Genomic DNA, 27,797 nt, shown 5'->3' on the forward strand with positions numbered 1-27,797 from the left:
AAAATTTAAATTGATGGATATTTCTGTCATTTTACGTCCGTTATTTTATAGTACTTTTTTTTTTAATTCAAAATCCTTTATTTTACAGTAAATTTCTGTAATTTAACATTCGTTATTTTACAATATATTTCTGTAATTTAACTGCTGTTATTTTATGGTAAATGTATGTAATTTAACGCCGTTATTTTACAGTAACTTTCTGTAATTTAACTGCTGTTATTTTATGGGGGGTTTTGCCAGCCCCCCAAACTGTAAATTCATGGATTTTTTTTATAGTGTAGAAAATGAGACATAAAACTGCAAAAAGGTTCACTTTTAAAGAAAAAAAGAACCAACCCTTTCAGCAGGCTGACTACGGGTCTGAATTATAGCTATTTTTATTAAAGTCATGATCAGTTTTTATCCTTTTGTTACAGGTGTTATTGGTGGATGAATATCTAGTATATTTTAAGAGCTATACATAAATGTCATTACATTTCTCGTATATAAACCATGGAATTCGTACATTTACTTAAAAACAAATTCTGCTCTATTTCCAAGTGTTAATGCATCTTATTCATGCTATTGTTTTCACTTTGATATTGATAGGTTGTCACGTTTCTAGTACTCTCCAGCGGTGGACATGGCGTCATCTGAGCGAGGAAACAGCCTTGCGCACACTGGAACAAACCATTGCCGTCTCAGATAGTGAGAGAGCGAGAGAGAGAGGAGAGAAAGAAAGAAGCGAGAGGGGGAGGAGTGAGGGTAGCACCGGGTTCGCTGTGAGCCATGTTGGATGTGATTGAGAGATGCTGCGCTCGTGTAGCTGCTAGCCGGAGCTCTACCAAACGCCCAGAGTAGATGCGAGCTTCCCGGGATCACCGAGCGACCGGGGAGCACGGCGGAAGGAGTCGGGCGGTGGTGGATGAGCTGGCCACTTAGCCGGCGTTTGGAGAGAGAAAGAGAGACACTTCAGTACAGAGAGAGGGGAGAAAGGAGGGAGAGAGAGAAAGGATTTCACTAGACTAATGGCTGCACTGCTGCTGGACTTGGGCTCGCTTTCGCCGCTGCTGTTTCTCCTTCTCCTCAGCTCTTTGTTCACTGTTATCCCGGGGAGTGGAGCGGGGCTGTGCTGCCGCTCCCGGTGCACCCACCCAGCCCCCGGAGACGCTCAAATCGCCAGCTTGCCCGACGGAACGATAACGGGGGCTTTGGCTTTGGGCGATTGGAAGATCTACCCTGCGCGGACGGTAGGGTCGCGTGGACGGGAATTGCAGTGCTCACGGTCCAGTGCAGCGGGAACCCCCTCAGTTTCGTTGAGTCCTGATTACCGGAATTCTAGTGTTTGGATATCAGAACCGGCGGCGCACACCGGACGCTGTCATCGCCAGCCTGTGTGGAGTGACGGTGGCAGCGGCGAGAAGGGCGTTGTTTCTCGTGTTCTCGCTTCTCCTGTTCAGTATGGCAAAAAGAGGACTGTACAAAGGACTAGAACGCGCTGGCGGCCAAAGACGCGGACAGTGTCTTTCGGCACGGACAGTGTCTTTGCTCACAGCGTGTTGGATAACTGTCGAACCTTGGATAACAAACCCAGGCCTAACCACTGCCCATATCACCCCAAACGGGAGTTTGCCTTTGCCAAGACACCAACTCAGCCCTTATTAAAAGCCTATTCTTATTCTAATGTGGCTTCAGACGCCAATAAATTGCACAAAGCGACAGCGCACCATCCCCTTTCAGCCCCCCTAAATGTTATCGATCTCACCAGAGAGGACTGGAACGGGTCAAGCTTTGGGTATGTGCGCGGGAGCTCGGAACCGTGCGCACGGCAGCTCTCTCCGGTGCTTGAAAGCGAAACAAGCAGCTGTCTCGAGTCATACTGGATCACAGGTTGTTCTGAGAGGCATCCAGCCTGGCACAGCAGTTACTGGCACCGGTTCAACATTTCTCTGATGCGCTACGGTGTTTGTGTAAGGCAGGCGAGAGAAAACACAAACACCACATCTTCATATAACAACTCGAAAGCACAATTTGTGCATAAGAAATCTCACCCGAATAATCCACATGGTGCACTCAGAAGGGATTTAATATCACGGGTTGACTGCATCAGGACTGATACTCGTTTTGATGACAGAAAGGCTAATTACAACAGATCAACTGGAATCAGCGCTGCTCCGTCGTATAATGGTGATGTATACAACTCTGACTCATCTGCTACTGGCACTCCCAGGGGTCATAATGCATCGCAGATCTACCTCTTAGTTGAGCTAAACTTTTCTAAACGTTTCCGTGACTCATACACTCACACACGAGTCATTCGCTCAGAGCGCGCAAAAGATTCAGCACCGGGGCAGTGGACAGCGCCTTTCGCCGTGCACGAGCACGCTTACTCCAGTGACTCTACTAAAAGTTTGTTTCTGATGAACTGGAACACTAACAATAACAACAATTGCGACAAAAATCACAATAACAACAACAACAACAACAACAGTAGTCCAGGTGATCAAAATGCAAACGAAACCCAAAATGTTCCTGACAGTAATGAGCGCGAGTTTATAAGAGGGGAAAGCGCACGTTTTCCTTGCTCCGGTGCGCGAGCAGAGCGTGGAGACTACAAAACCGACGACAGCTTAAACGCCGATGGGGGAGCCACGCGGCCGCAATTAAAATCCGGTAAACGGGTGTCATTACAAGCAGAGGGTGTCAGTCAGCAAGAGGAGCAGCTGGAAGCCGCGGCTGAGTGCGGTAGGAGGGAGGGACAGATAGAGGGCGGGGTGAAAGGGGAGGGAAGGGGGGAGGGTGACAGACAGCCTGTAGATGGAGAATGGGAGGAAAGCATGGAGTGGGTGATTGCAGAAGACACAAAGGAAGAGAGAGTGTTAGAAGGGACAAATTTACAGAGAAAAAAAGAAAAAGGTCAAGGAAACGACACCTCTCAGTCAGAGCGAGAGAGTGATGATATCAAAGAGGGAATGTGGACTGAACAAAATGAGACTAAACAAAGCGAAGTTGGGGTGGGTAATCAGTACAGCGAAAAACAAAAATATAAAGATAGTGATGAAGTGCTCAGGGAAGAGGGACAGGAATACAGTGAAGAGCAGACAGGTATCCCTTCTGCCGGGCGCTCCCGTAGAGCTGCTAATCGACAACCCCAATTCCCCCAGTATAACTACCAGGTTCAGGTTGCTGAGAACCAGCCTCCTGGTACCTCAGTTATAGCTATGACAGCTGAGGACCATGATGCTGGTGAGGCAGGCAGACTCAGTTACAGCATGGCCCCTTTAATGAACAGCAGGTCCATGGATTATTTTCAAATCGACCCAATTACTGGCCTTCTCACCACCACACACATTCTGGATCGTGAACACATGGACCTGCACTACTTTAGAGTTACTGCCGCAGACCACGGCTCTCCACATCTTTCAGGGACGACTATGGTGACCATCACTGTGGCTGACCGAAATGATCACTCACCTGTGTTTGAGCAAACAGAGTATCGTGAGACCATTCGGGAGAATGTAGAAGAGGGATATCCGATACTACAGCTGCGAGCAACAGATCTTGACTCAACAGCAAATGCCAACATACGCTACAGATTCGTCGGAGAAAGTGCAGCTGTCGCACGCTCTGCTTTTGAAATTGATCCACGGTCAGGCTTGATCACAACACGAGGTATTGTTGATAGAGAAACAAACGAGCGCTATACATTGTTGGTGGAAGCCAGCGACCAGGGGAGAGAGCCAGGGCCACGGTCGGCTACTGTTAGCGTCCATATCACTGTGCTGGATGAGAATGACAACGTTCCACAGTTCAGTCAAAAACGATATGTAGTAGCAGTTCGAGAAGATGTCCGACCACATTCCGAAATACTTAGAATCAGCGCTACGGACCAGGATAAAGATGGCAATGCTGCTGTGCACTACAACATAATCAGTGGGAACAGCCGTGGACAGTTTGCGATTGACAGTGTTACTGGAGAAATCCAGGTGGTTGCGCCGCTTGACTTTGAGACAGAGCGAGAATATACACTACGGCTGCGGGCTCAGGACAATGGCCGACCACCTCTGTCTAACAACACTGGAATTGTTAGTGTGCAGGTCACCGATGTCAATGATAATCCACCAATCTTTGTATCCACGCCATTTCAGGCTACGGTGCTAGAGAGCGCTCCTATCGGTCACTCCATTCTCCACATACAAGCCATCGATACTGATAATGGTGATAATGCCCGCCTGGAATACAGATTAACAGGAACTGGCACAGATACCCCTTTTGTTATTAATGCTGCCACTGGTTGGGTCACAGTCAGCTCAGAGCTTGACCGTGAATCAGTAGAGCACTACTTCTTTGGTGTTGAGGCCCGAGATTATGGATCTCCACCTCTTTCCGCCACAGCCAGTGTTACAATCACAGTAATGGATGTTAATGATAACCGACCAGAATTTCTACAAAAGGAGTATTACGTCAGACTAAATGAAGATGCAGCTGTTGGAACAAGTGTGGTCAGTGTAACTGCAGTTGATCGTGATGTGAATAGTGCCGTTACATATCAGATCACTGGTGGAAACACACGTAATCGCTTCGCCATTAGCACTGCCGGTGGCGCAGGACTTGTCTCACTGGCGCTGCCTTTGGACTACAAACAAGAGCGTCGCTATGTTCTAACAGTCACTGCCTCTGACAGAACTCTCCATGACACTTGTCAGGTGCACATCAACATCACAGATGCCAACACACACCGCCCTGTGTTCCAGAGCGCTCATTATTCAGTAAGTGTAAATGAGGACAGGCCTCCTGGCAGCACTGTGGTAGTCATAAGCGCAACAGATGATGATGTTGGAGAAAACGCGCGCATCACTTACTACCTAGAGGATAATATTCCACAGTTCCGAATAGATCCTGCGTCTGGAGCGATCACACTTCAAGCAGAGCTAGACTATGAGGACCAGATGACTTACACACTGGCCATCACTGCTCGTGACAATGGAATCCCCCAGAAATCGGACACCACATATGTGGAGGTCAATGTTAATGATGTGAATGACAATGCACCTCAGTTCCTGAGCCCCAGGTATCAGGGTGGAGTCAGTGAGGATGCTCCACCTTTCACAAGTGTTCTGCAGATCTCTGCTACTGACCGTGATGCTCATGCCAATGGCCGTGTCCAGTATACATTTCAGAATGGAGAGGATGGAGATGGGGATTTTACAATAGAACCAACCTCTGGAATAGTCCGAACTGTCCGGAGACTTGACCGTGAAAGCGTTCCCTTCTACGAGCTGACAGCATTTGCTGTGGATCGTGGCGTTCCACCTCAGCGTACACCTGTACACATTCAAGTCAGTGTCATGGATGTCAATGACAATGCTCCAGTGTTCCCAGCCGATGACTTTGAAGTTCTAGTAAAGGAGAATAGTGCTGTTGGGTCAGTCGTAGCTCAAATCACAGCGACTGATCCAGATGAGGGCCCAAATGCTCAGATTATGTATCAGATAGTGGAAGGCAATATTCCAGAAATCTTCCAGATGGACATTTTTTCAGGAGAACTCACTTCCTTAATTGACCTTGACTATGAGACGCGTAATGAATATGTAATCGTGGTCCAGGCCACGTCAGCCCCACTAGTCAGTCGTGCCACAGTGCGTATCCGACTGGTTGACCAGAATGATAATGGGCCCCAAATGCAAGACTTTCAAATCATCTTTAACAACTTCGTATCAAATCGATCCAACACTTTCCCAAGTGGGGTTATTGGACGAGTTCCAGCTCATGACCCTGATGTTTCGGATCGCCTCTACTACACTATAGACCGTGGGAATGAGCTGCACCTGCTGCTGTTGAACCACACAAGTGGAGAGATTCGGCTTAGCCGAAAACTGGACAACAACCGACCACTGGTGGCCCCGATGCTCATCACCGTCACTGGTAAGTTCAGTAACGGGAGGGAGAGGGAGAGGGGGAGGGGGAAGGGTGGAAGTAAAGGAAGAAATGGGGAAATGAGGCAAGGGCTATTAAGGTCATGAGGATGAAATCAAATCAGGTCAAATTGGTTTTGCTAACTCTTCACTGCAGTGCTCTATTATGAAATCTTGCTGAAGGCTGTGTGTCAGTGTGGGCAGTCTCTGCTAGAGGAGAATAGAAAGAAAAGAGGATATCTTTGGAGAAAGCTGACCCTTAACTTGCATTTTTTTCTGTAAAGACATTTAGCGATCAATGCAAATTACTTTATGCCAGAATGATTTCTTAGTGGAGTTAGCAGGTAACAATACCCTTCAAGAGTCTCGGTGGAAACATGAGAGTGTGTAAGTGCTGAGGAGAGCATTGCTTGACCACAGATGCTGCTGCTGTTGTTGATGATGGCATTGCTGGGAAGTGTAGATAATTGTGGCTTTTGAAAGGTTGCAGATGGTGATTTGTTACTTACAGACATTGTGACTAAAATGGTAAAAACAATGAAGTAATTTATGTTTATTTATTGCTTAGAAATATACAGTTGAAGTCAGAATTATTAGCCCCCTTTGATCTTTTTGTTGTTGTTTTTAAATGTTTCCAAAATTGTTTAACAGAGCAAGGACATTTTCACAGTATGTCTGATAATATTTTTTTCTTCTAGAGAAAGTCTTATTTGTTTTATTTCGGCTAGAATAAAAGCAGTATTTAATTCTTTTTAAACACCATTTTAAGGTCAAAATTATCAGCCCCTTTGAGCTACATGTATATTTTTTCCCATAGTCTAAAGAACTGTATGTTCTGCCAAACTGAAACAATATTGCTGATTTTGTTCTATGCTGTTTACCCTATCTGGCAGTTTGTGTGTGTGAGGCATATAGGTTGGGGAGTTTGTAACACTGCAGTGTTGGACAGCTCAGTTACCCTCTGGTAAAATTCTCTCTCTCCTATGAGGAAAGCACACTTTCATTTCCATCCCCCTCTTGCTCTTCATTACACATTTTGCCCCTTTTTTGTGTCTGCCATTTCTTTCCTTATTTTCACTCACAGTTTACTTTGATAAAAAAATTTCTTTATTGGCATTTATGAGTCCAAAAAGAGTCTTTAATTTCAGTAGATATTTTCCAAAAGGTTGTTTATAGTGCAAAAAGGTATTTTAAATATTCTTTAAACCAAGAAAGAATCACTGAAAAGATCTGCTGTGATTACCGAAAGATTCTTTAGGAAATCAAAATGGTTCTGCTCCGCACCACATTACTGTAAGAACACCACTTTGGTCTGAGCCATTTTCTATTTAGATAAATATGTGTTTCTAAATAAAAAAAACGGCTTTCTTCTGTCTTGTGGGACTTTTGTCAGAAATGTGTGGTCCTAAGGGAAAAGGAAGGTTAAGTTGAAGGAATTTCCTATTAAATAATTCTTTTGTATTTCACTTTGACAAACAGCAGTCACAGATTCACAATGAGCACAGCTCAGATGAGCTGACATAGTTTGAAGCTCAATGTTGCTTTTATCTTGTTATTCCCTAGGAAGAGCCGATGTTAACGTAAGTGATTAGCTGTGATGTTGATTTTGCTTGGTCATTAATGATGTGACATGCAAAATACACTGTATACCATATTGGCCTCACAGATAAACACATATCCCAAAATGAAAGTGTGTGTACTGGTAAATGTAGTTTAATAGAGGATTACAGACAGTCCTCTTATCTTGCATTCCCCCCTCTCTGTTCTATTTTACTTTGAGTGTAATAGGACGTCCTTAGGGGAAGCCTGGCTTCGGAAACAAACGGAGCACAGTAATCAGCTGTCAAACCAGGCCCAAGATTTTGTGTGTGTGTGTATAATCGGATGGTTTAATATGCGTTCATGCAAGCTTTTAGTTTGTTTATGCCAGCATCTGGGCTTGTTTGAGCATATTAAGTGTGTGTGTTCATATACTCGTGTGTGTGTGTGTGTGTGTGTGTGTGTGTTGTGTTGTGTGTGTGTGTGTGTGTGTAGTTCAGTGCCTCTTAGCTAATGTGATAGAAATATATTTCCAGGTGACTAATTTCAAAGCAATGACTACATCTAAGCATTTAATGCATTTGAGACTCAGGGCATGTTTTGGTCATGCTAGATTTTGTAATTTCAATGTTTAAAAGCGTGTCAAATGTGTGAGTTGCTGTTGTGAGAATTTTTGAGCGTGTGTCATGTTTGCTGTGTCAGGTAGTGAAACCTGAATAGTCTATACTGTAGGGACCAGTGAAACCTATTTGTTTGTTTCTTTGTTTTTGTGAGCCGGTAAAAGCTATTTGCATGCTTTCCGGAGACCCTGGCAAGAATGGCATCAAACACACGCACAGACACACAGAGATGTTTCGAACGATCCCCCTGTGCAAAAACAAACCTAAAATAAAGTTCACTTTAGACTGAGTGAGCGGGATTATAAAAGATTAAAGGAGTCTGAGAGAAAAATAGAGAGAGAGAGATACAATGAAGAAGGGAGAAGGGATGGGTTTGGGATTGTGTAGAGGAAGGGGAAGAAAACAGACTGAGGAAGAGAAGATGACAAAACACTGAAGTGGAATAGAGACATGGGAAATGGAGGATGGTGAATGGCAGACGAGTGATTGCAAGAGGAACTGAAAGAAGGACTCGCTGAGTTCAGGTCTTGGCTTTTGAATGGCAGAAAGGAAAATGATTTCAGATGAAAGAAATGGAAAATTGCCCTCTTTGAAACCTACCAATATGCTACCTATTATTGTATATACTGAATTGAGTGTGCGCATGTGTATGTGTGTGCATTCAAGAGATTTGTTTGTGCCAGGATTCTGAATGTGGTTTCGCCAACACAGTCTCATGGCAATTGGTAACTTTTTGATTTAGTGGCAAATTTGTATGAATTTGTACGATCTCATTTGTACAATTTAGTTCAATTTGCTCATCCCCCAATGGCAGTTTGGTTTAGGGGCTGGACGACTGAGTTTGCAGAAATTCATATGAATTAGCCACTAGAGGTGCCCAAAGTAGGGCCAGCTATGGTAACCTTTGAATTGGCCCTCCATCCCGTCTGAGAAGAAAAGTAAAATGCTGGGTTAGAGACTGGGTTAGAGACTGCCACTTCTAATTTAATGTCTAATTTAATTTAAATCTTTTTTTTTTTATTATTATTAACAAGCTACAAAAAGCAAACTAAAATGAAACAATTTTATAAAATGTTTTAAATGAATCAGATTTTTTTGTACATTTAAATGTGCAAACTATTAGTCGATGGATGGAGGACAATGCAATGCAAATGTGATTGTTTATGCTTTAATTGTAATATATTATAATTAAAAAATGACACTGCATTAGTTAATATGATTTAAATTTGTAAAATATTTTGAGCAAACTGAGTAAATTACCCATGGAAACTTTAATGTAATTTAGTTTGATATATTTACCTTTGACCCATGGCTCTCTGTGATATTTGTTTTTGACCCTTCATACAAAAATGTTTGGGCACCTCTGCACTAAACTGATAAAACCTAAAATTGTTATGTTTTCTTGTGAGATCAGGCTGGCTTTTTCTCATCCAAACATCAAACAAACATTCAACATTATGAAGATAAACATACACTGTAAGAAAAAATTCAGAGTGCCTGAAAAAAATAAAATAAATAACGGCCGTTAAATTACAGAAATTAAAATTTAAGGAAATTTGTGTAATTTAATATCTGTTTTTTTAATGGTAAATTTATGTAATTTAACGTCTGTTATTTTACGTTTTTTAAAAAATAAAATAACAGTTTTTTTTAGTGTAGCTAAAATCTAAATGCATGAGATGAAACTTAAAAAAATAAATCTTAACTTGTTATTTAAGTTTTAAGCATATGTTTGAATAAGCTGCAAGCAAATGTATGCATAAAACAAACAAATTATAAAAGGGGTTAGAAAAATACATTTAAATGAACATATTTATTTTTTAAATGGTTGCTTCCTTGACTCCGTTTTCAACAAAAAAGTGACAAATTTGAATTATTCACACAAAAATTTGGCTTTGATTCCTTAAAAATCTGTAATTGAAAATGATAACATTATTTTCTTAACATAGTTAATTTTCCTGTTAATTTGAGAAATCATTTTATATCTGTGTAGAATAGAGTATGGGCCTAAAAAACATAATGGTTTCACTATTTCACTTTATTGTGATTACTGCTCTTAAATATATTATTTTTAATTGTCTGGGTAAAAAACGAAAAACTCTTTTCCCATTTGAACACAATACATTTCATTTTGAAAAACATTTAAAGTATTTTGTAAACGAAAACATGTCAGACTGAATAATGAAAATGCATCATTACTGTCTTCATTTGTTTCAAAAACATTGATTTATTTACAATTTTAAACGGCATCCTTGGATATCTTTTCTGCTGGAGATACTGCTGTCCTAAAAAACTAAAAAACAAAACATATTTAAAAAATCTTACATATGGATTAGTATAGCAGAAAATTTGGCGGTTTTTAAACCTTGACTTTTTTAAACCATGGTAAACCTTGAAAACTGTTATCGCCCCATGCCTAGTGTGGAGTCAATATTTGAAGCTTCAATTATATCCCAATTGTTTATATTCTACTTCTTCCACTGAATGCTAATGTCAGACATCATAGGCACATTTCTGAATACAAAGAACACACACACACACACACACACACACACACACACACACACACACACACACACACACACACACACACACACACATGCTGATATTTGACTTATCCTCTGTGGGAGGTTGAATGTGTTGATTTAATCAGCATAATAACATTTTCCTTCTCCATTAATCATTTCAAATAAAAATTTGTTTAGTTTTATTCAGATTTTGAGTAACAATAGTGTGTTACCCGTGCACTACTTGTGACCATTCATAGTGATAAAATGATTTACTTGTTATTTTGCAGTAATATCAGGTATTTGTTTGACCTTGTGTAATCAGAATATGAGAGAAAAAAATGATTGTTATTGAAATTGTTGCTTCTGTGCTGTTTAGCACTGATTGTTATTCTAGTTTAATGACTGCATGGTGGTGTGTGGAACAGGAACAGTTTTCGGGAGGTCAGTAGGGAGTCACTGCCTTATAATCCCGTAATCAAACCAGCTGCTTCCTTGCACCCTTCCCCCAGCCTCTCCTGCACCCCCATCCCTTTTTTCCCTCGTCTCAGCTTTTTTTCACCAACACACCTTCCCGGATCTCGTTTTCTTGATATTGCCTTCGTCTTTCTTCTATGTAAACACTCCTTCTTCCCGTCCTCCTCCAACCCCTCTGTCGCTCTTTCCATTTCTCTGTCTCTCGCACTGGGTGGCATTTCATCAAAGGAGGATATAATCTCCTTAGACACCGAGACATCCAGTGACATTAAAACTTCAAGCCGTGGCTGTCGTCCTCTTGTTGACACTCACACGCTGCGCTTGACTATCAAGACTTAATTTCTTAAGCCATTACAGTCAAATACTGAGGAAATGTACAAACGTTTTGAGCTAAACTGTAATTCTTAAACGGTACATGCAAAGTAAAGCAGGATTACAGGCTTTTTTAAATGGACAGTTCATCCAGAATGGAAATTTCTGTCTTCGTTTATACATATTATTTCAGATTTTTCTTTAATAACCACATTGAAATGTACTGTTAGCTCACTGTTTGGTCGCAATTAGATTATTGAGCCTAGATTATTATGATTATTGATTAATCATGCAGACTGGTATTGTGAACTAGAGCAATTGGTTGATTTAATACATTTCATTCTTAGGAATAGTTCATTCATGAAATGGACCTTAATGCTCCCGAACACTAATGAGATTAATGCAAATGTCAAAATATTCAGTTAATAAGGGCTAGTGGTTTTTGTAAAACTGTTTGTCCATTTTGTTTTTCATTTACACTCCCTGACAAAAGTCTTGTCACCTATCCAGCTTTTAGGAACAACAAATAATAACTTGACTTCTAGTTGATCATTTGGAATCAGAAGTGGCTTTAACAAAAGGCAAAGGTTTCTAAATTACACTTATTTTACCAAAAAAATTCTTGATTTTTAATTATTTAATTAGGACAGTAAGGTCTGACTTTGCTTAGTCAAAAGTCTTGTCATTTACAAGAAATAATGTACAGTATAGAATATAAAGTCATGGTGCAGTGGAAACAGAATTAATATTGTGTATGACTCCCAGGAGCTTGGAGAACTGCATCCACACATTTCTGCAATGACTCAAATAACTTATTAATCAAGTCATCTGGAATGGCAAAGAAAATGTTGTTGCCGGACTCCCAGAGTTCATTAAGATTCTTTGGATTCATCTTCAATGCCTCCTCCTTCATCTTACCCCAGACATGCTCAATAATGTTCATGTCTGGTGACTGGGCTGGCCTATCCTGGAGCACCTTGATCTTCTTTGCTTTCAGAAACTTTGATGTGGAGGCTGAAGTATGAGAAGGAGCGCTGTCCTGCTGAAGAATTTGCCCTCTCCTGTGGTTTGTAATGTAATGTCAACACAAATGTCTTGATACCTCAGGCTGTTAATGTTGGCATCCACTGTGCAAATTTCTTGCACGCCCCCATACTAAATGTAACCCCAAACCATGATTTTTCCTTTAGCAAACTTGACTGATTTGTGTGAGAATCTTGAGTCCATGCAGGTTCTAGTAGGTCTTCTGCAGTAATTGTAATGATTGAGATGCAGTTCAACAGATGGTTCATCGTAATAATCTACCTTTTGCCACTTTTCCAAATGATCAACTAAAAGTCATTATTATTTGTTTCTCTTATAACTAGGATCAGCGACAATAAGACTTTTATCAGGATAAAAACTGAAACTATTAAATGGTGATCAGTATTAGGTGAAAACTTGAACATCAGTTTGTGCAATTGTACGGTAAAGACACTTTTAAAGATCTCGTGAAGTTAAAATATAAATTTTTAAATGTTAATTTCAGTTTTTTAAGGATATCTAAAAGCTATCCTTAAAAATTACATTTATAAAATGTAAAACTGATAAAAAAAAAACATCCAAAGCTTGCAGTTTGTCACTTTTGCCCCTAAATCGATCAACGTTTTTTTCGTCGTCACCTTTTTACCTTAGTTTCTGATGAAATCTTGACCAATCAAATGATCTCTAGTATCTGACTTTCCCCGCACCCTTCAAGATGCTTCTCATTTGATTTTCATTTGTTGTGCTTGATCTCAACCACTGGCAGAGCTATGATAAATATAAAACACTATTGGCTGCTTTTTTTTAAATTTCAGTTAAAACATCTAATAAAAAAAGAAAATTTTAAAGCACTTCCCGGGTACTTTTATAGTTTTTTATTTATTAAAAACTGTAAATTGCCATATTATTGCCATATTTATTTACAACGGGCTATATGCACACAGACTGTTAATTTTCAGTCAGCCAGCCCAAGCGCTTCTGGTGTTTTTTTTTTTCATTACAAAATCGCTACGTTTAACATCTGATTTCTTTAAAAATATGTGATTTTAACTGCATGATAGTTATGAAATGTAGTGGGTCTCAGACCGGACAATGAGCACTGCATTAAATTCCATTTCCCCCCCTTATGTCTTTAAAATATGACAGTTTATTTTACCCCAGTATTTTCAATGAAGTTTCTGTGCTAGCCTTCTGCTAATGACTGCGCTAGCATTTATACTGTCTTTCATCTCGTTTTACGCTTGAGCAAATAAATTATGCTTAAGTCTGTTTAACTGAATGTATTTTAATGACATTACAACACAGATGCTGTAAAAGGAACCTTGTGAAAATAGTCACTTTGAGCTTTCGCTGGAGGTTTACTGTTGGCTAAAAAACACTAGCTGTGCATATAGCTCATTGTCAAAAATAGTACAAGAACACAGAAAAATATAGAAAATTGTTATCAAACTATCCTATGTTGCAGATAGTTTATTTAAATAAATATTTGTTGTTGTTGTCAGCAAAGCAACATTTACGTGCTTTTTTTTTTGTTAGATTTTATGTTATTTAATCATTATAGCATTATTATTTAGATATCACATGTATTTGTATTTTTTTCAGTATTACCTTTATGACGTAATTTAATTTAATGCTGAAAATAAGTTATTACATATAATCTAAGGTGTAAGCAGATTTTGTTGTAAAATACCCAGGTTCTAATATACAAAGACCCATACAGTAATACCTGGAATATTGTTACAGTAAATATTAAACAACTACTGCTGCGGGTTTAGAATCCTAAACTGAACAGGATATTTTTAGGGGCACTGAAATGAAGAATGCTGATTTGTTGCATTATTGGGTTATGGATTAAAATGGCAGGTGTAGTAGAGAATAAAGCCTGTTTGTGTGTCTGTGTCAGTGAGAGAGGGATGTGGGGGATGGAAGGTGTATTTTGTGAGCGGTGCTTATCAGCATGAAAGGTATGACTTTTAAGGGGATGACATTATGATCTAACGTCTCTCTTCACCCCTCCTTTATTCATTTTATCCTCTCTGCTTTTATTCTTCCCCTTCTCTGACTCCTCCTCATCAGCCTCCAGCAGCTTTACCCCAAACCCCATCTCTTTCTCTCTCTCTCTCCCTCTCTGCTGAATCACTTTCTCTTCTCTGTTTTCTTTCATTCAATTTAAATCGACTTTAGAGCTGCCAAGGCCGTATTCGCGAACTTTATTGCCAAAACAGTTTTAATGTATTCAGGAAAGAAATCATTTAGAAAATGGAAAGGCAACTGTGAAAATGTCATCAATGTTGTACAAACAGCATGCACATACTGAATTACTTGATTCAGAATGGCCTGGCAGGGTGTTTGTGGTCCTTCAGACACTAACAGCACTCCGTCATGCTTCAGTACTCGCTGTAATGGTAAGAGAGCAATGTTGTGGGTTTTCAAAACTTGCTGGCCAAAAAAAAATATATAATAAAATGGTCCAACTTCACAGCTTGTGAGTGTAATATTTAAACTTAAATCGATATGAATATGTATAGGTGAATGTCAGAAGAACTGTCAAGTTCTGGTTTTGATTAAATTGTTTCCCAAAAATTAAATAAAGCTCACTTTTGCTTATATTGTATTTTATAATTGCATTAATATTCACGACATTGATTGGCTCTATATTTCTTATTGCCGTAATTGAGAATAAATTAAGAATGGTATTTTATTTAGATATGTAATTCATTATTTGTTTATAAAATTAATTATTTTACTGACTTCAGTTTGTGTTTATTTAAATAACTGTGTATTACAGAAAAAGTTTCCTCATAATATTTTTTGGAGTTTGATACATTTAAATATATACTCACTGGCCACTTTATTAGGTACACCTGTCCAACTGCTCGTTAACGCAAATTTCTATTCGCACAGGCTCACCAAAATTGCATAATAGAAGATTGGAAAAATGTTCAGTCTCGATTTCTGCTGCAACATTTGGATGGTAGGGTCAGATGCCTTGTATCAATGGTGCAGGCGGGTGGTGGTGGTGTAATGGTGTGGGGGATATTTTCTTGGCACACTTTGGGCCCATTAGTACCATAAGCATGGTGTCAACATCACTGCCTACCTGAGTATTGTTGCTGACCATGTCCATCCCTTTATGACCACAGTGTACCCATCTTCTGATGGCTACTTCTAGCAGGAAAACGCACCATGCCATAATGCATGTATCATCTCAGACTGGTTTCTTGAACATGAAAATGAGTTTACTGTACTCAAATGGCCTCCATAGTCACCAGATCCAAAAGAGCACCTTTGGGATGTGGTGAAATGGGAAATTCACATCATGGCTGTGCACCTGACAAATCTGCAGCAACTGCGTGATGCTATCATGTCAATATAGACCAAAATCTCTGAGAAATATTTCCAGTACCTTGTGGAACCTATATGCCACGAAAGATTAAGGCAGTTCTGAAGGCAAAAGGGGGTCCTACCCAGTACTAGTAAGGTGTAACTAATAAAGTGGCCAATGAGTGTATACAAGTACTAGACTAGAGTAATAGTACTGTCAAGTGACTAATTACCAATTAATCACATATTGTGAATATACAATATAAAAGGTTGCCATTTACAATAAGGTTTCATCAATAATGTATTTAATATAACATGAACTAATTATAAGCAATAATTCTACAGCATTTATCATCATAATTTAATATTTACTAAGGCATTATTAACATCCAAAGTCATGCTTGTCAACGTTAGGTAATGCACCGTGAGTTAACACGAACTAACAAACATCTTTATTTTCATAGACTAACGTTAACCAAAATAAATACTGGGATAAATGTATTGTTCATTGTTTGTTCAGATTAGTATATGCATCATTTAATACAACCATAGTGTATAATGTTACCTAAAAAAGCTACTGTAAAAAAAACTTTGAATGGTTAACAGTTTAAAGTGATTTACCATTGTGTTATATGTGTAAAATTAAAGTAAAATATTGTTAAATGTATTTGATTATTATAAAAAACTATACATTTTCATATTATTTACGGTCAAAATAGCATAAGCATAGTAGAACGCATGATAAGTTTCATGAAGTTTCCTCAAGTCACCAGCTGTTACAGATGCAGTGTTACTAAATATGTAGTATGTATATGCATTTGTGTGTGAATGAGCATAAAGAACAGTACATGTGCACTTGATGAGCACATATGATTCACTCAACAGTATGTTGCTAATTTCACAAGTCAGCGAGCTGTAGATAATATATATGACAGGCTGTACTGACACCAACTCAAATGACTCACTTCTGCATGTAGAGATGGACTTTGGAAGTAATGTAACTCTCACAGCTGCTGCATTAAAGAGACAGTTCTCCCTAAAACAAAAATATACTGTCCAATGTAACTTTGACATATATAATGGTGAAAAATATATTATAGAAGTGTATTATGTTTTACAATAGCTATCGGTTTTCTACATTCTTCAAAATAACTTCTTTTTGTGTTCAACAGAAACACAAAGAAACTCAAACAAAACAAAAGCAGGGTAAATGATCATTTCTGGGTGAAGTATCCCTTTAAAAGACTAATTTATTAGCTATATTAAGCCTTTAAAATGTTTGTGATATGCTCTTCACATATGGAATATACTTCTGTTAGTCAGTTAACATGTTATTGAACAAAATCGTGCCTCATTCAAACTCTTGTCTTGCTAAGTTAATTGCTTAAAGACGCTGCTAGGCAAAGGTGTAATATCAAGGTTTAAAATAAAAGGTGTATTTTACCCAACAATGAAAATTAACTTCCCATTGACTCACCCTCAAAAGGGTTAGTTCACCCCAAAAATGAAAGTTTATTCACTATAGACCCTTTTCACATTCCTGGGTTTCTTGAGGTTGAGTAAATAGAGAGTAAATGATCATTTTGTGGTAAAACATCCCTTCAAGTGTTTTCAAATCTTTATTAGCTTCTTTTTTAGGATTATTATAAAAAATAATATATTTTGAATAACAATTTTAAACTGGTTGCATTGACATCCATAGTACACTGCAAAAAATGCTTTTCTTGTTTAGATTTTTTGTCTTGTTTCTAGTCTAAATATCTAAAATTTCTTATATCAAGAAGAATTTTCTTGACAAGCAAAACATATTGTCTTTTTTTGAGAAATATAATACCAATATTAAGTGAGTTTTTCCTTAAAACAAGCAAAATAATCTGGCAATGGGGTAAGCAAAATAATCTTGTTTTTTCTTTTGACGTAAGATTATTTTGCTTACCCCATTGGCAGATTATTTTGTTTGTTTTAAGGAAAAACTCACTTAATATTGACATATTATTTCTTAAAACAAGACAATATGTTGTGCTTGTGTAGAAAATTCTTATTGATTTAGGAATTTTTAGATATTTGGACTAGAAACAAGACAAAAAATCTTAGTAAGAAAAGCATTTTTTGCAGTGTAGGAAAACAATACTATCATCGCAACATTCTTCATTATATATTGAAAAAACTATCTCAAAACAGGTTTGGAAAAGTTGGAGTGTTGTGCACATGATTTTTAGGAGAACTGTCAAAACTATATTTTACTCTTCTCTTATCTGAAATTCTTTAAAGTGTGAATGTCAGAGAAACTGCAGTCCTGTGTTTTGACATCTTTTTTATCACTTCACTTACAAACTAAAAAGTGAAGTAATTTCTCTCTTTTAATGACCTTGAGAAGGTGATCCTTGCTTTTATTTTGGGAAGACTTGACTAATTCAACTCTTTATGTGTGGGTATTAGTCAAAATGCCCTGAATAGATTGCAATTATTCCAAAATGCGACTGCAAGACTTCTGACAGGGACTCGCAAGTATGAGCACATATGCCCAGAACTTTCTTCTCTGTGCTGGCTGCCTGTTAGGTCACGGATTAATTTTAAACTATTCATTTTTGTTTAAAAATGTATTTTATTGTTAAATCTTTAAATGATCTGGCACCACCTTACTTATCAGACCTCCTACACGTATATAATCCTGGTAGGTCACTAAGGTCTTCTGACCAGTTTAATCTATTGGTACCAAGGTGTAAGCGAAGAGGGGATCGGGGTTTTGCTGTTATCGCCCCCAAAACTCTGGAACGGGCTTCCACCCCTCATTAGGCACGCTCCAATCTGTTTTTAAAAAGCTTCTGAAACTGCATCTTTGTTCTTTAGCATTTGAGCCTTTTTAATGTTGAGGGGTTTGTCTTATGTTTTAATTGTTAAGTATTGTTACGGTTTTGTAATTATTTGTTATTAATTATTATTGTTGTTGTTGTTGTTGTTGTTGTCATTTTGGAGATTTTGATATCAATTGATGTTTTTTTTTTACTCTTTGAGGCTAACTCCTTCTTGCACCTGCCGCTAATCTGGACTGTCGACTTTATAAGCAGAAGCTGAGTGTGCGTTTGTGGTGGCTCTTTGTTGTCCAGCTCGTGTCTGACTGATCCTCCCGATCTTAGATCTGTTGTGAGCATGACCCATACTTGCTGAGAATCTCTTTATCTTGTTGCCCTGATGAAGGTCTGAGAATTTTGTGCGCGTCTTGTGCAGCCGCTGCTGAGGAGCCATGCTGGTGTTGTTGTGGTTTATTTAGTTTTTTTTTGTTGATCTATGTTGTTTGTATGTTTGTTTGTTTGTTTAATTAATTATTTTGCTTGAGTGAATATTGTTAAATTAATTATCTATATTTTTATTTTATTATTTTTTTTATTTTTACTTTATTTGATAAAAGACACATATTTTTGTCTTTAAATAAATAGAGAATTGTACTTCTTAAGTTGCGTGTCCTTTTTATGTTGCTAGATGAGCATTATAAATTGGGGTTCATAACAGTATGTGATGTAGAACTTATTTTAATTATTATTGATTGTGTTCAGCACTTGTTGTTGTAAAAAATGTGCTATATAAATAAACTAACAAAAAAACTAAAAAGACTTGACATCCTGCTTTTACTCACACTGTGAAACAGAGCAAGATTTATAATTGTAAAGCTTATTACTGCACACTAACCCACTTTCATCTGGTCCTGTGTGTTTTTCAGATGGCATCCACAGCGTCAGTGCTCAGTGTGTGCTGCGGGTGCTCATCATTACAGAGGAGATGCTCAGCAGCAGCATCACCGTGCGACTCCAAAACATGTCCCAGGAGCTCTTCTTGTCCCCGCTGCTCACTCACTTCCTGGACGGGGTGTCAGCCGTGCTGTCGGTCTCTCCCGATGATGTGTTTGTGTTCAACGTGCAGCCGGATGCAGATGCAGGAAAGGTGCTCAACGTGAGCTTCTCTGCCGCACTGCCAGGAGGACAGTTTTTCCCCTCGGAGGCTCTGGAGGAGCAGCTGTACCTCAACAGGCCTCGACTCAACGCCCTCGCGCATATGGAGGTAAAACACACTCAGAGGCCTAATAAAGCATTTGGGTGCTTAAAGAAATAGTTCACTCAAATGTGAGAATTTACTCATAATTCACTCATCCTTAAGGCATCTTCGATGTTTATTACTTTCTTCTATCAGACAAACGCAGTCAAAGTAGTTTTAGGTTTTATCCTGGCTCTTCCATGCTGTATAATAGTGGGACTTTATTGAAGTTTCCATCATAATTGCAAGCATAAGTTGTTCATAAAATAACGTGTATGCCACCAGGAGGTTAATGCATGTATTATTAAGTAGATAGATGTTTTTTTTTAACAAATACTTTTCTACTTTTTAAATGATAAACTCAAATCACTGACTTCCAGTGCCTTCCGAATGTACCAGAGTATCCGCTGGCTCTTAAAAATATCAAATTTCAAAAACACAATTTCAGGCTTTAAAAAGTCTTAAAATCACTGAAATGTTGTTTTGGTGGTCTTAAACAAGTCTTAAACAGTTTAAACAGTTTAAAAACGTTTTAAACAGGTCTTAGTTTTTATCTGTCTAAGTAAAGCTACCCAATATAGCTACCTAGCTAACCAAATTTGTTGGCAGCTAGCTCTCTGCAGCTCTTACAAGATCACCCACTGAAGCTAAGCAGTGCAGCGCCTGGTCAGTACCTGCAAGGGAGACTGCATGGGAAAGCTAGGGAGCTGTGGTATGTGTGGGTCCTATTGCCCCAATATAGTAAGGAGGACACCATTATGTTCAGTGAGCGAGGTCTTTCTCTGTGGTTATTAAAAATCCCAGGATGTCCTTCAAAAAAGAGTGGGGGTTTAACCCTGGCATTCTGTCCACCATGGCCTCCTAACCATCCCCATGTCATAATTGCCTTCTTCACTCCACCTCCTCTCCACCATCTCCATCAGCTGGTGTGCGGTCAAATGCAATATGGCTGCCTTCGCATCATACGTCACAGGTGGATGCTGCACACAGGTGGTGGATGAGGAGATCTCCCCAAAAATGTGTGAAGCTCTTTGAGTGTCCAGAAAAGCACTATATAAATGTAAGGAATTATGATTATATTAATCAGGCCAACATCCATCCTAATACATCAAGTGTGTGTGTGTGTATATATATATATATATATATATATATATATATATATATATATATATATATATATATATATATATATATATATATCATGTTAAAAAAAAGTGTTTACTGTAAAGTGTAAATTTGTGCCTTATATTTTTTTGTGGCAAACATTAGAAAAAATCCCTAGTGTTAAGCCCTGTATAAATCTAAAATTTAATTCATAATGGTCTTAAAAGGGTCTTTACAAGTCTTAAATTTGACTTGGTGAAACCTGCAGAAACCCTGATGCACATTCTTGACAATTTATTTAGATTATCTCTGAGGCAACATATGACACATGATGATGATGATGGTGAGCATGTTCAAACAAATACGGCTGTGCAAAAGAACTGAAGCTCTTGTTCTTTTGCAGTGAAATCCTCTGACATTTTAGCTTCTTGCTTTTCACTATCAATTAGTTGCCAGTGTTTAGTTATCCTTATTTGTCTGCTCTCATCAAAACTTCTGCTACAAAAGTGACTTTTATTTTTAAGTGAGCTATTCTTTTAAGCAATGTTTAATGCATCCATTTTATTGCAGGAGAAAATATCATATGCATTTTGTCTATCACTTATACCAATGGCTTTAGGTGGTTTTGTGTTTTGTTAAATACAATGACATTTTGTGCAATGTGTTTTAAATGTTTGAGTTAACAATCTTTACATTTATTGTCAGTTTTAGATAGATTTTTAGGTGTTCCATAGACAATTTGCCTCCAAAGAAGTCTCTTGGAAGCCACAACTTTAAACCTCCGTGAAGTTGGCACCCCATAAAAACAAATAATCCCCAAAACTATGCCATTCGTTTGTGCTACGTTTGTGCTGATTTGTGCCGCAAAAACGAACGTTTGTGCTGGTTTGGGGTCTGAGATATTAAGCATTATTTTTTTAACCGTGAGACGTCATTCTCCACCCCATGTTGCGCAATTGACTTCAAAACAGCACAGGTCGTTTGTGCTCGGTTTGTGCTGGTTTGTGCCGTTAAAACGAACACGGTATCTGTTTTCCTCTTTTAGATATAAGCAAAATATTTCGGGAGCCGTGACGTCACTCTCCACCCCATTTCCTCCAAATCGCACAAAACTGGTATCATTCGTTTGTGCTGGGTTTGTGCTGGTTTGTGCCGTTAAAATAAACACTTCATCTATTTTAGTTGTTTAGATATAATCAAAATATTTCGGGAGCCGTGACGTCATTTTCCACCCCATGTTGTCTAAATCACACCAAACTGGTCTCATTCGTTTGTGCTCGGTTTGTGCTGGTTTGTGCCGTTAAAATAAACACTTTATCTATTTTTATTGTTTAGATATTGCCTAATCAAAACATTTCGGGAGCCGCGATGTCATTCAGCGCCCCATAATTTCCTCTAAATTGCACAAAACAGGTGTCATATGTTAGTGCTGGATTTGTGCTGGTTTGTGCAATAACAATTAACACTTTATCTATGTTTATTGATTAGATATTGCCTAATTAAAACATTTCGGGAGCCGCGACGTCACTCAGCGCCCCATTATTTCCTCTAAAATGCACAAAACAGGTGACATTCTTTAGTGCTGGATTTGTGCTGGTTTATGCCATTAAAATAAACCCTTTATCTGTTTGTGTTGTTTAGATATTGCCTAATCAAAACACTTTGGGAGCCGCGACGTAACTCTATATTGCACCAAACAGGTGTCATTCAGTTGTGCTGGTTGTGCCGTTAATAAACACTTTATCCGTTTTCCTTGTTTGGATTTAACCAAAATATTTGGTTAGATTTGTGCTGGTTTGTGCCATGAAAATGAACAACAGATATTTATATTTGTGCACAAATATGTTACTTTCGTTTGCTCACAAATTGTGCTCGTTTGTGCTGCAAAAATATTATTTGTAAAAAAAATAATATCAGATCATTAAGAGGTCTCTCCACCTCAGTTGCTACATATTTACTAAAATAGTCTCATTTGTGTTATGACATATTTAAAAAATTGCAAATATATGACAGAAGATTGTGATACAATATGAGGCATATTCAATTCATAGGCCTACTTTCCACTGACTGAAAATCATCCACCCGCACAGTTGGCCTCAAACTAAAATATAATTCGTATTTTTTTTTTGGAAAAAAATATCTTTTTGAAACAAATTTCGCATATAGTTTGTCTCTTTAAAAGCCGCTTTTCCAATCGTTCGGACCCTTTTGTATGCTGAACTGTTAGGCTCACATTCCGTGCTAAACCAGGTAAGACAGCAAATCAAAAAATGACCAAAATTTAACGTGATGAATGAAAATGATTGGAGGGGAAATAAATGTATCAAAATTTTTATACATTACAGAAAAATAAACAATGATAATAAAACAATAATAGTGCATTTGTATTATAGTGGCAGAAATATATTTTTTGACAGGCCTTGGGCAAAGTAAGCGGGCACTTTCACTAATAAAAAAATATAGCACTTAAATTATTTCATTTTTAACAATCAATAAATTACACAGAGGCTTTATATCAAAAGTTGATAAAAATATAAAATATACATTTTGTTGGTAAAATAACCATTTAAACAATAGCTGTTATCTATTTTAGTATTCAAACATTAAATACCGATTTTTTCAAGTTAAATAAAAATGAAAATGAAACAACAGCATATCAGGATGTAAAGCATATTCATATTAAAGCAATTCCTGGTTGAGATTTTAGAAAATATAGCTACCCAGTATATATTAAAGATCACAGAGAAATTACATGTCCCTAAAAATGTCCAGCTTATATTTAACTGAATTGTATAAATATTGAAAATTGCTCATTTTATTTTTATTAAACATTTGTTATTTTTTTTATTAGCAAAAACAATATCAACATTTAAGAATCTATATTTCATTCATTCATTCATTCATTCATTCGACTTGTTTATTGGTGCATATATAGGCTATAATTTAAATTATACAACAGTACCTTGGACAGCTACAGTGCCACTAAAGCTTTCAAACAAAAGTCCAAAAAATTAAAGTTTTAAAGTTTAAATTAATTTTCTCCGGTGACGGCCGACATCACAACACGCCGTATAACCGTCCTTCAGGTGGTAGCCTATAGCCGGCATTAAATTACAAAACAAGCTGTCTGGGCCTTGAATTAAAAAAGTTTAGTTATTTCCTCATTGTTTAAAGAGTCTACAAGTTATTAAATATAAAATAAATATAATAATATTAATAATAATGACAATAATAAGAAGATAACTAAGGATAACTAAAATATGACAAAATATTACATGTTTATCTTTTATTAAACCAAATCAAAATGGTCAAAATAACATCCTACAGCCCGTGATAAAAACGCACAGTGTTTACCAATTAAGTGAATGTAAATATTTTATATGATTGTTGTTATTGTTTTCATTATTATTATTAATTGTAATTAATTAATCAATTATTTATTGTTATTTTATTGCCATTTGGACATTGTTCTTTTACTGTATGACAAACAACACAATCACGAAAACCAAAACTTATCTGTAGAAAACGCATAGCCTATGTGTTTGCATGTGTTATAATCTATTTTTCCCCATAAAATAAATATTGACTAAATAAGTCCACTAAAGCTGCTTTACTTAATCATAAGTGGTAGGCCTACCTACCACAACAGAAAAGTTTAGGCTGCTAGTTTAAATACGAAAGCAGCCTAATATGGACGACCAGATGATAAGAGTATTTAAGAGAAAATCGCTGCATGGTTAAACAGGTAAAACAAAATGTATATTAATACATTTTTATAAAATTAATAAATAAAATTAATAAAAATTATTTATATTTTTTTGAAATTATTTTTTTCCCCTATCGTTAAGCATGCTGGCTACTCATATGAGACTAAAACGAAGTAGATAAGTAAAGCAGGGTTGTAGCCAATTATCTTTATATTGGCCAAGTCCTTTTACTTGGATTAAATCTGTCAAAATTATGTTCGCATCCTTTATGCTTTTTCTAATAATAAAAAGATCTCAGGATAACCTTGGCCTAGGCTATCTAAAAAAAAAGCATCTTAAACAAAATTTCTATCAGCCCAAACAAATTTAAATATTTTAAAATATGCGGGTAGCTGATATCATTATCTTTCATTCAATATTTTAATAAAAGAAGCAACACTAACGAAACTTTCAGGTACAATCCAGCACAAATGAAACGCACACAAACGAGACTATTTTAGTAAATATGTAGCAACTGAGGTGGAGAGACCTCTTAATGATCTGATATTATTTTTTTACAAATAATATTTTTGCAGCACAAACGAGCACAATTTGTGAGCAAACGAAAGTAACATATGTGCACAAATATAAATATCTGTTGTTCATTTTCATGGCACAAACCAGCACAAATCTAACCAAATATTTTGGTTAAATCCAAACAAGGAAAACGGATAAAGTGTTTAGTACGGCACAACCAGCACAACTGAATGACACCTGTTTGGTGCAATATAGAGTTACGTCGCGGCTCCCAAAGTATTTTGATTAGGCAATATCTAAACAACACAAACAGATAAAGGGTTTATTTTAATGGCATAAACCAGCACAAATCCAGCACTAAAGAATGTCACCTGTTTTGTGCATTTTAGAGGAAATAATGGGGCGCTGAGTGACGTCGCGGCTCCCGAAATGTTTTAATTAGGCAATATTTAATCAATAAACATAGATAAAGTGTTAATTGTTATTGCACAAACCAGCACACATCCAGCACTAACATATGACACCTGTTTTGTGCAATTTAGAGGAAATAATGGTGCGCTGAATGACATCGCGGCTCCCGAAATGTTTTGATTAGGCAATATCTAAACAATAAAAATAGATAAAGTGTTTATTTTAACGGCACAAACCAGCACAAACCGAGCACAAACGAATGAGACCAGTTTGGTGTGATTTAGACAACATGGGGTGGAAAATGACGTCACGGCTCCCGAAATATTTTGATTATATCTAAACAACTAAAATAGATGAAGTGTTTATTTTAACGGCACAAACCAGCACAAACCCAGCACAAACGAATGATACCAGTTTTGTGCGATTTGGAGGAAATGGGGTGGAGAGTGACGTCACGGCTCCCGAAATATTTTGCTTATATCTAAAAGAGGAAAACAGATACCGTGTTCGTTTTAACGGCACAAACCAGCACAAACCGAGCACAAACGACCTGTGCTGTTTTGAAGTCAATTGCGCAACATGGGGTGGAGAATGACGTCACACGGTTAAAAAAATAATGCTTAATATCTCAGACCCCAAACCAGCACAAACGTTCGTTTTTGCGGCACAAATCAGCACAAACGTAGCACAAACGAATGGCATAGTTTTGGGGATTATTTGTTTTTATGGGGTGCCAACTTCACGGAGGTCAACTACCATAGTATATATGACGTAATAAAGCTGTTTATTTGGTGAAAGGCAAGGCAAGTTTATTTATATAGCACATTTCATACACAGTGGCAATTCAAAGTGCTTTACATAAACGAGAATAAAAGAAACAAGTAAAATAAAAATAAAAACAAATAATAAAAATGCGTAAAAACCAAAACATAAAAACAGGTAAAATGTGAAATAAAAGAATGAAGAAGAAGAGAAAAACATGGTAGTGCAATCTGTTGGACGTAGCTTAGTGCTCATTCAGTAAAGGCACAGCTAAACAGATGTGTTTTCAGTCTTGATTTGAATGTGCCTAATGTTGGAGCACATGATGCAGTTAAATGAATAAACTTTAATAAATAAAGTTTAATAATAATTTTAATAATACATTTAGCAAATATACTTCTTTTTTGTGCGTTTGAACATTTATTTATTATGCACAGAATTAATAAAATGAATAATTAAGGTTTGACTGAATTTTAAGGGTTTCTCAATTGACATTGGTTTCAGAACTTGGTGCAGTTTTACCCAAGTTAATTTAAGTAATATAAACATTGCAGTTGTGCTTTAATTTGTACCAAGAAAACAAGAGATTGCTTGAATAGGAGTAGCAGTTCGGTTGAAACGAGATAGCAATCTGCCCAAATGCACTGGTGCACCAAGCTGTATCATAATTCATTACAGGAACTGTGTTACATAAAAAGCAGCAGTGTCTGATTCTGTGACTGGGCACATTAGTTATCACAGCTGAAATCCAAGGAGCGCCTCTTTATCTTAAAATGTGCTGCAAAGCGTCCTTCTCTATTCATTGAATAATGCAGTCCCAACAAAGCCTTGATCCTTATCTAACTATACACAGAAAATGCCCTAAGTCTATGAAAAAAATGGCTCCCATTGAAACTTTAAATGTAAGCTCTTTAAAATGTCTAAAAATAAGTCTGTTTTGAAAGTGATTATAATTTTATTTTTAACAATCTTTTACTGAGATGTAACAAAAATGTGACAATATAATGCATTACAACAGGGCCGGAGTGGGACTACTTTTCAGCCCTGGAGTTTCAAGTCTTAGACCGGCCCACTTCAGTTCACGACTGACTATATCAATATAACGTCATTTCCAATTCAGTACTTTACAGTGAAGATTTATTTAAACCGTTAACACAATATAATGTTTAACAATATCAGAATCTGTAAGAATTAGTGCTCATATATATCCAAACCTTGAAATGAAAAAATATCAAATAAATACAAATAGATATTAAATAAGATACAGATTAATAATAAAGATTTTCTAATAACACTCATGTCTTTGTCTAAGAAACAGCTTTATAACTTTTTTTTTTTATTTAACTTTTTAAAACTTTTTTTTTATAAATATGAGAACATTAAAGAGTAGCTAAATCTCCAAGCCTGTTTTTTAAAACATCACAGTGTCCTTTTTTGCAATATCTAAATATATATTCTGTGCAAAATTGTTCACAAATATGCAGTCCTTAAACACAAATAAAGAGTAAAACGAGTATTGTTGGCCTTTTTTTTTACCACAGTATTACTTTCTAATGATGGCTTCATTTTTTT

At 37.2% G+C, this 27,797-nt stretch overlaps 1 protein-coding gene across 8 annotated transcripts in view; it reads left to right on the plus strand.

Annotated features, from left to right (window-relative positions):
* Window positions 1-746: 746 nt before the first annotated feature.
* Window positions 747-27,797, plus strand: part of celsr3 (cadherin, EGF LAG seven-pass G-type receptor 3) — a 92,655-nt gene continuing 65,604 nt past the window's right edge. For all 8 annotated transcript variants that reach the window (XM_009304014.4, XM_017357476.3, XM_009304016.4 and 5 more), the window contains exons 1-2: window positions 747-5,904; window positions 19,415-19,752. In XM_009304014.4, coding sequence (XP_009302289.1) covers window positions 1,008-5,904; window positions 19,415-19,752 — 5,235 coding nt within the window. In that variant the 5' untranslated portion in view covers window positions 747-1,007. The remainder of the gene's footprint in view (window positions 5,905-19,414; window positions 19,753-27,797) is intronic.

The sequence above is a fragment of the Danio rerio genome, chromosome 8, assembly GCF_049306965.1.
Source record: "Danio rerio strain Tuebingen ecotype United States chromosome 8, GRCz12tu, whole genome shotgun sequence".
Taxonomy (NCBI): domain Eukaryota; kingdom Metazoa; phylum Chordata; class Actinopteri; order Cypriniformes; family Danionidae; genus Danio; species Danio rerio.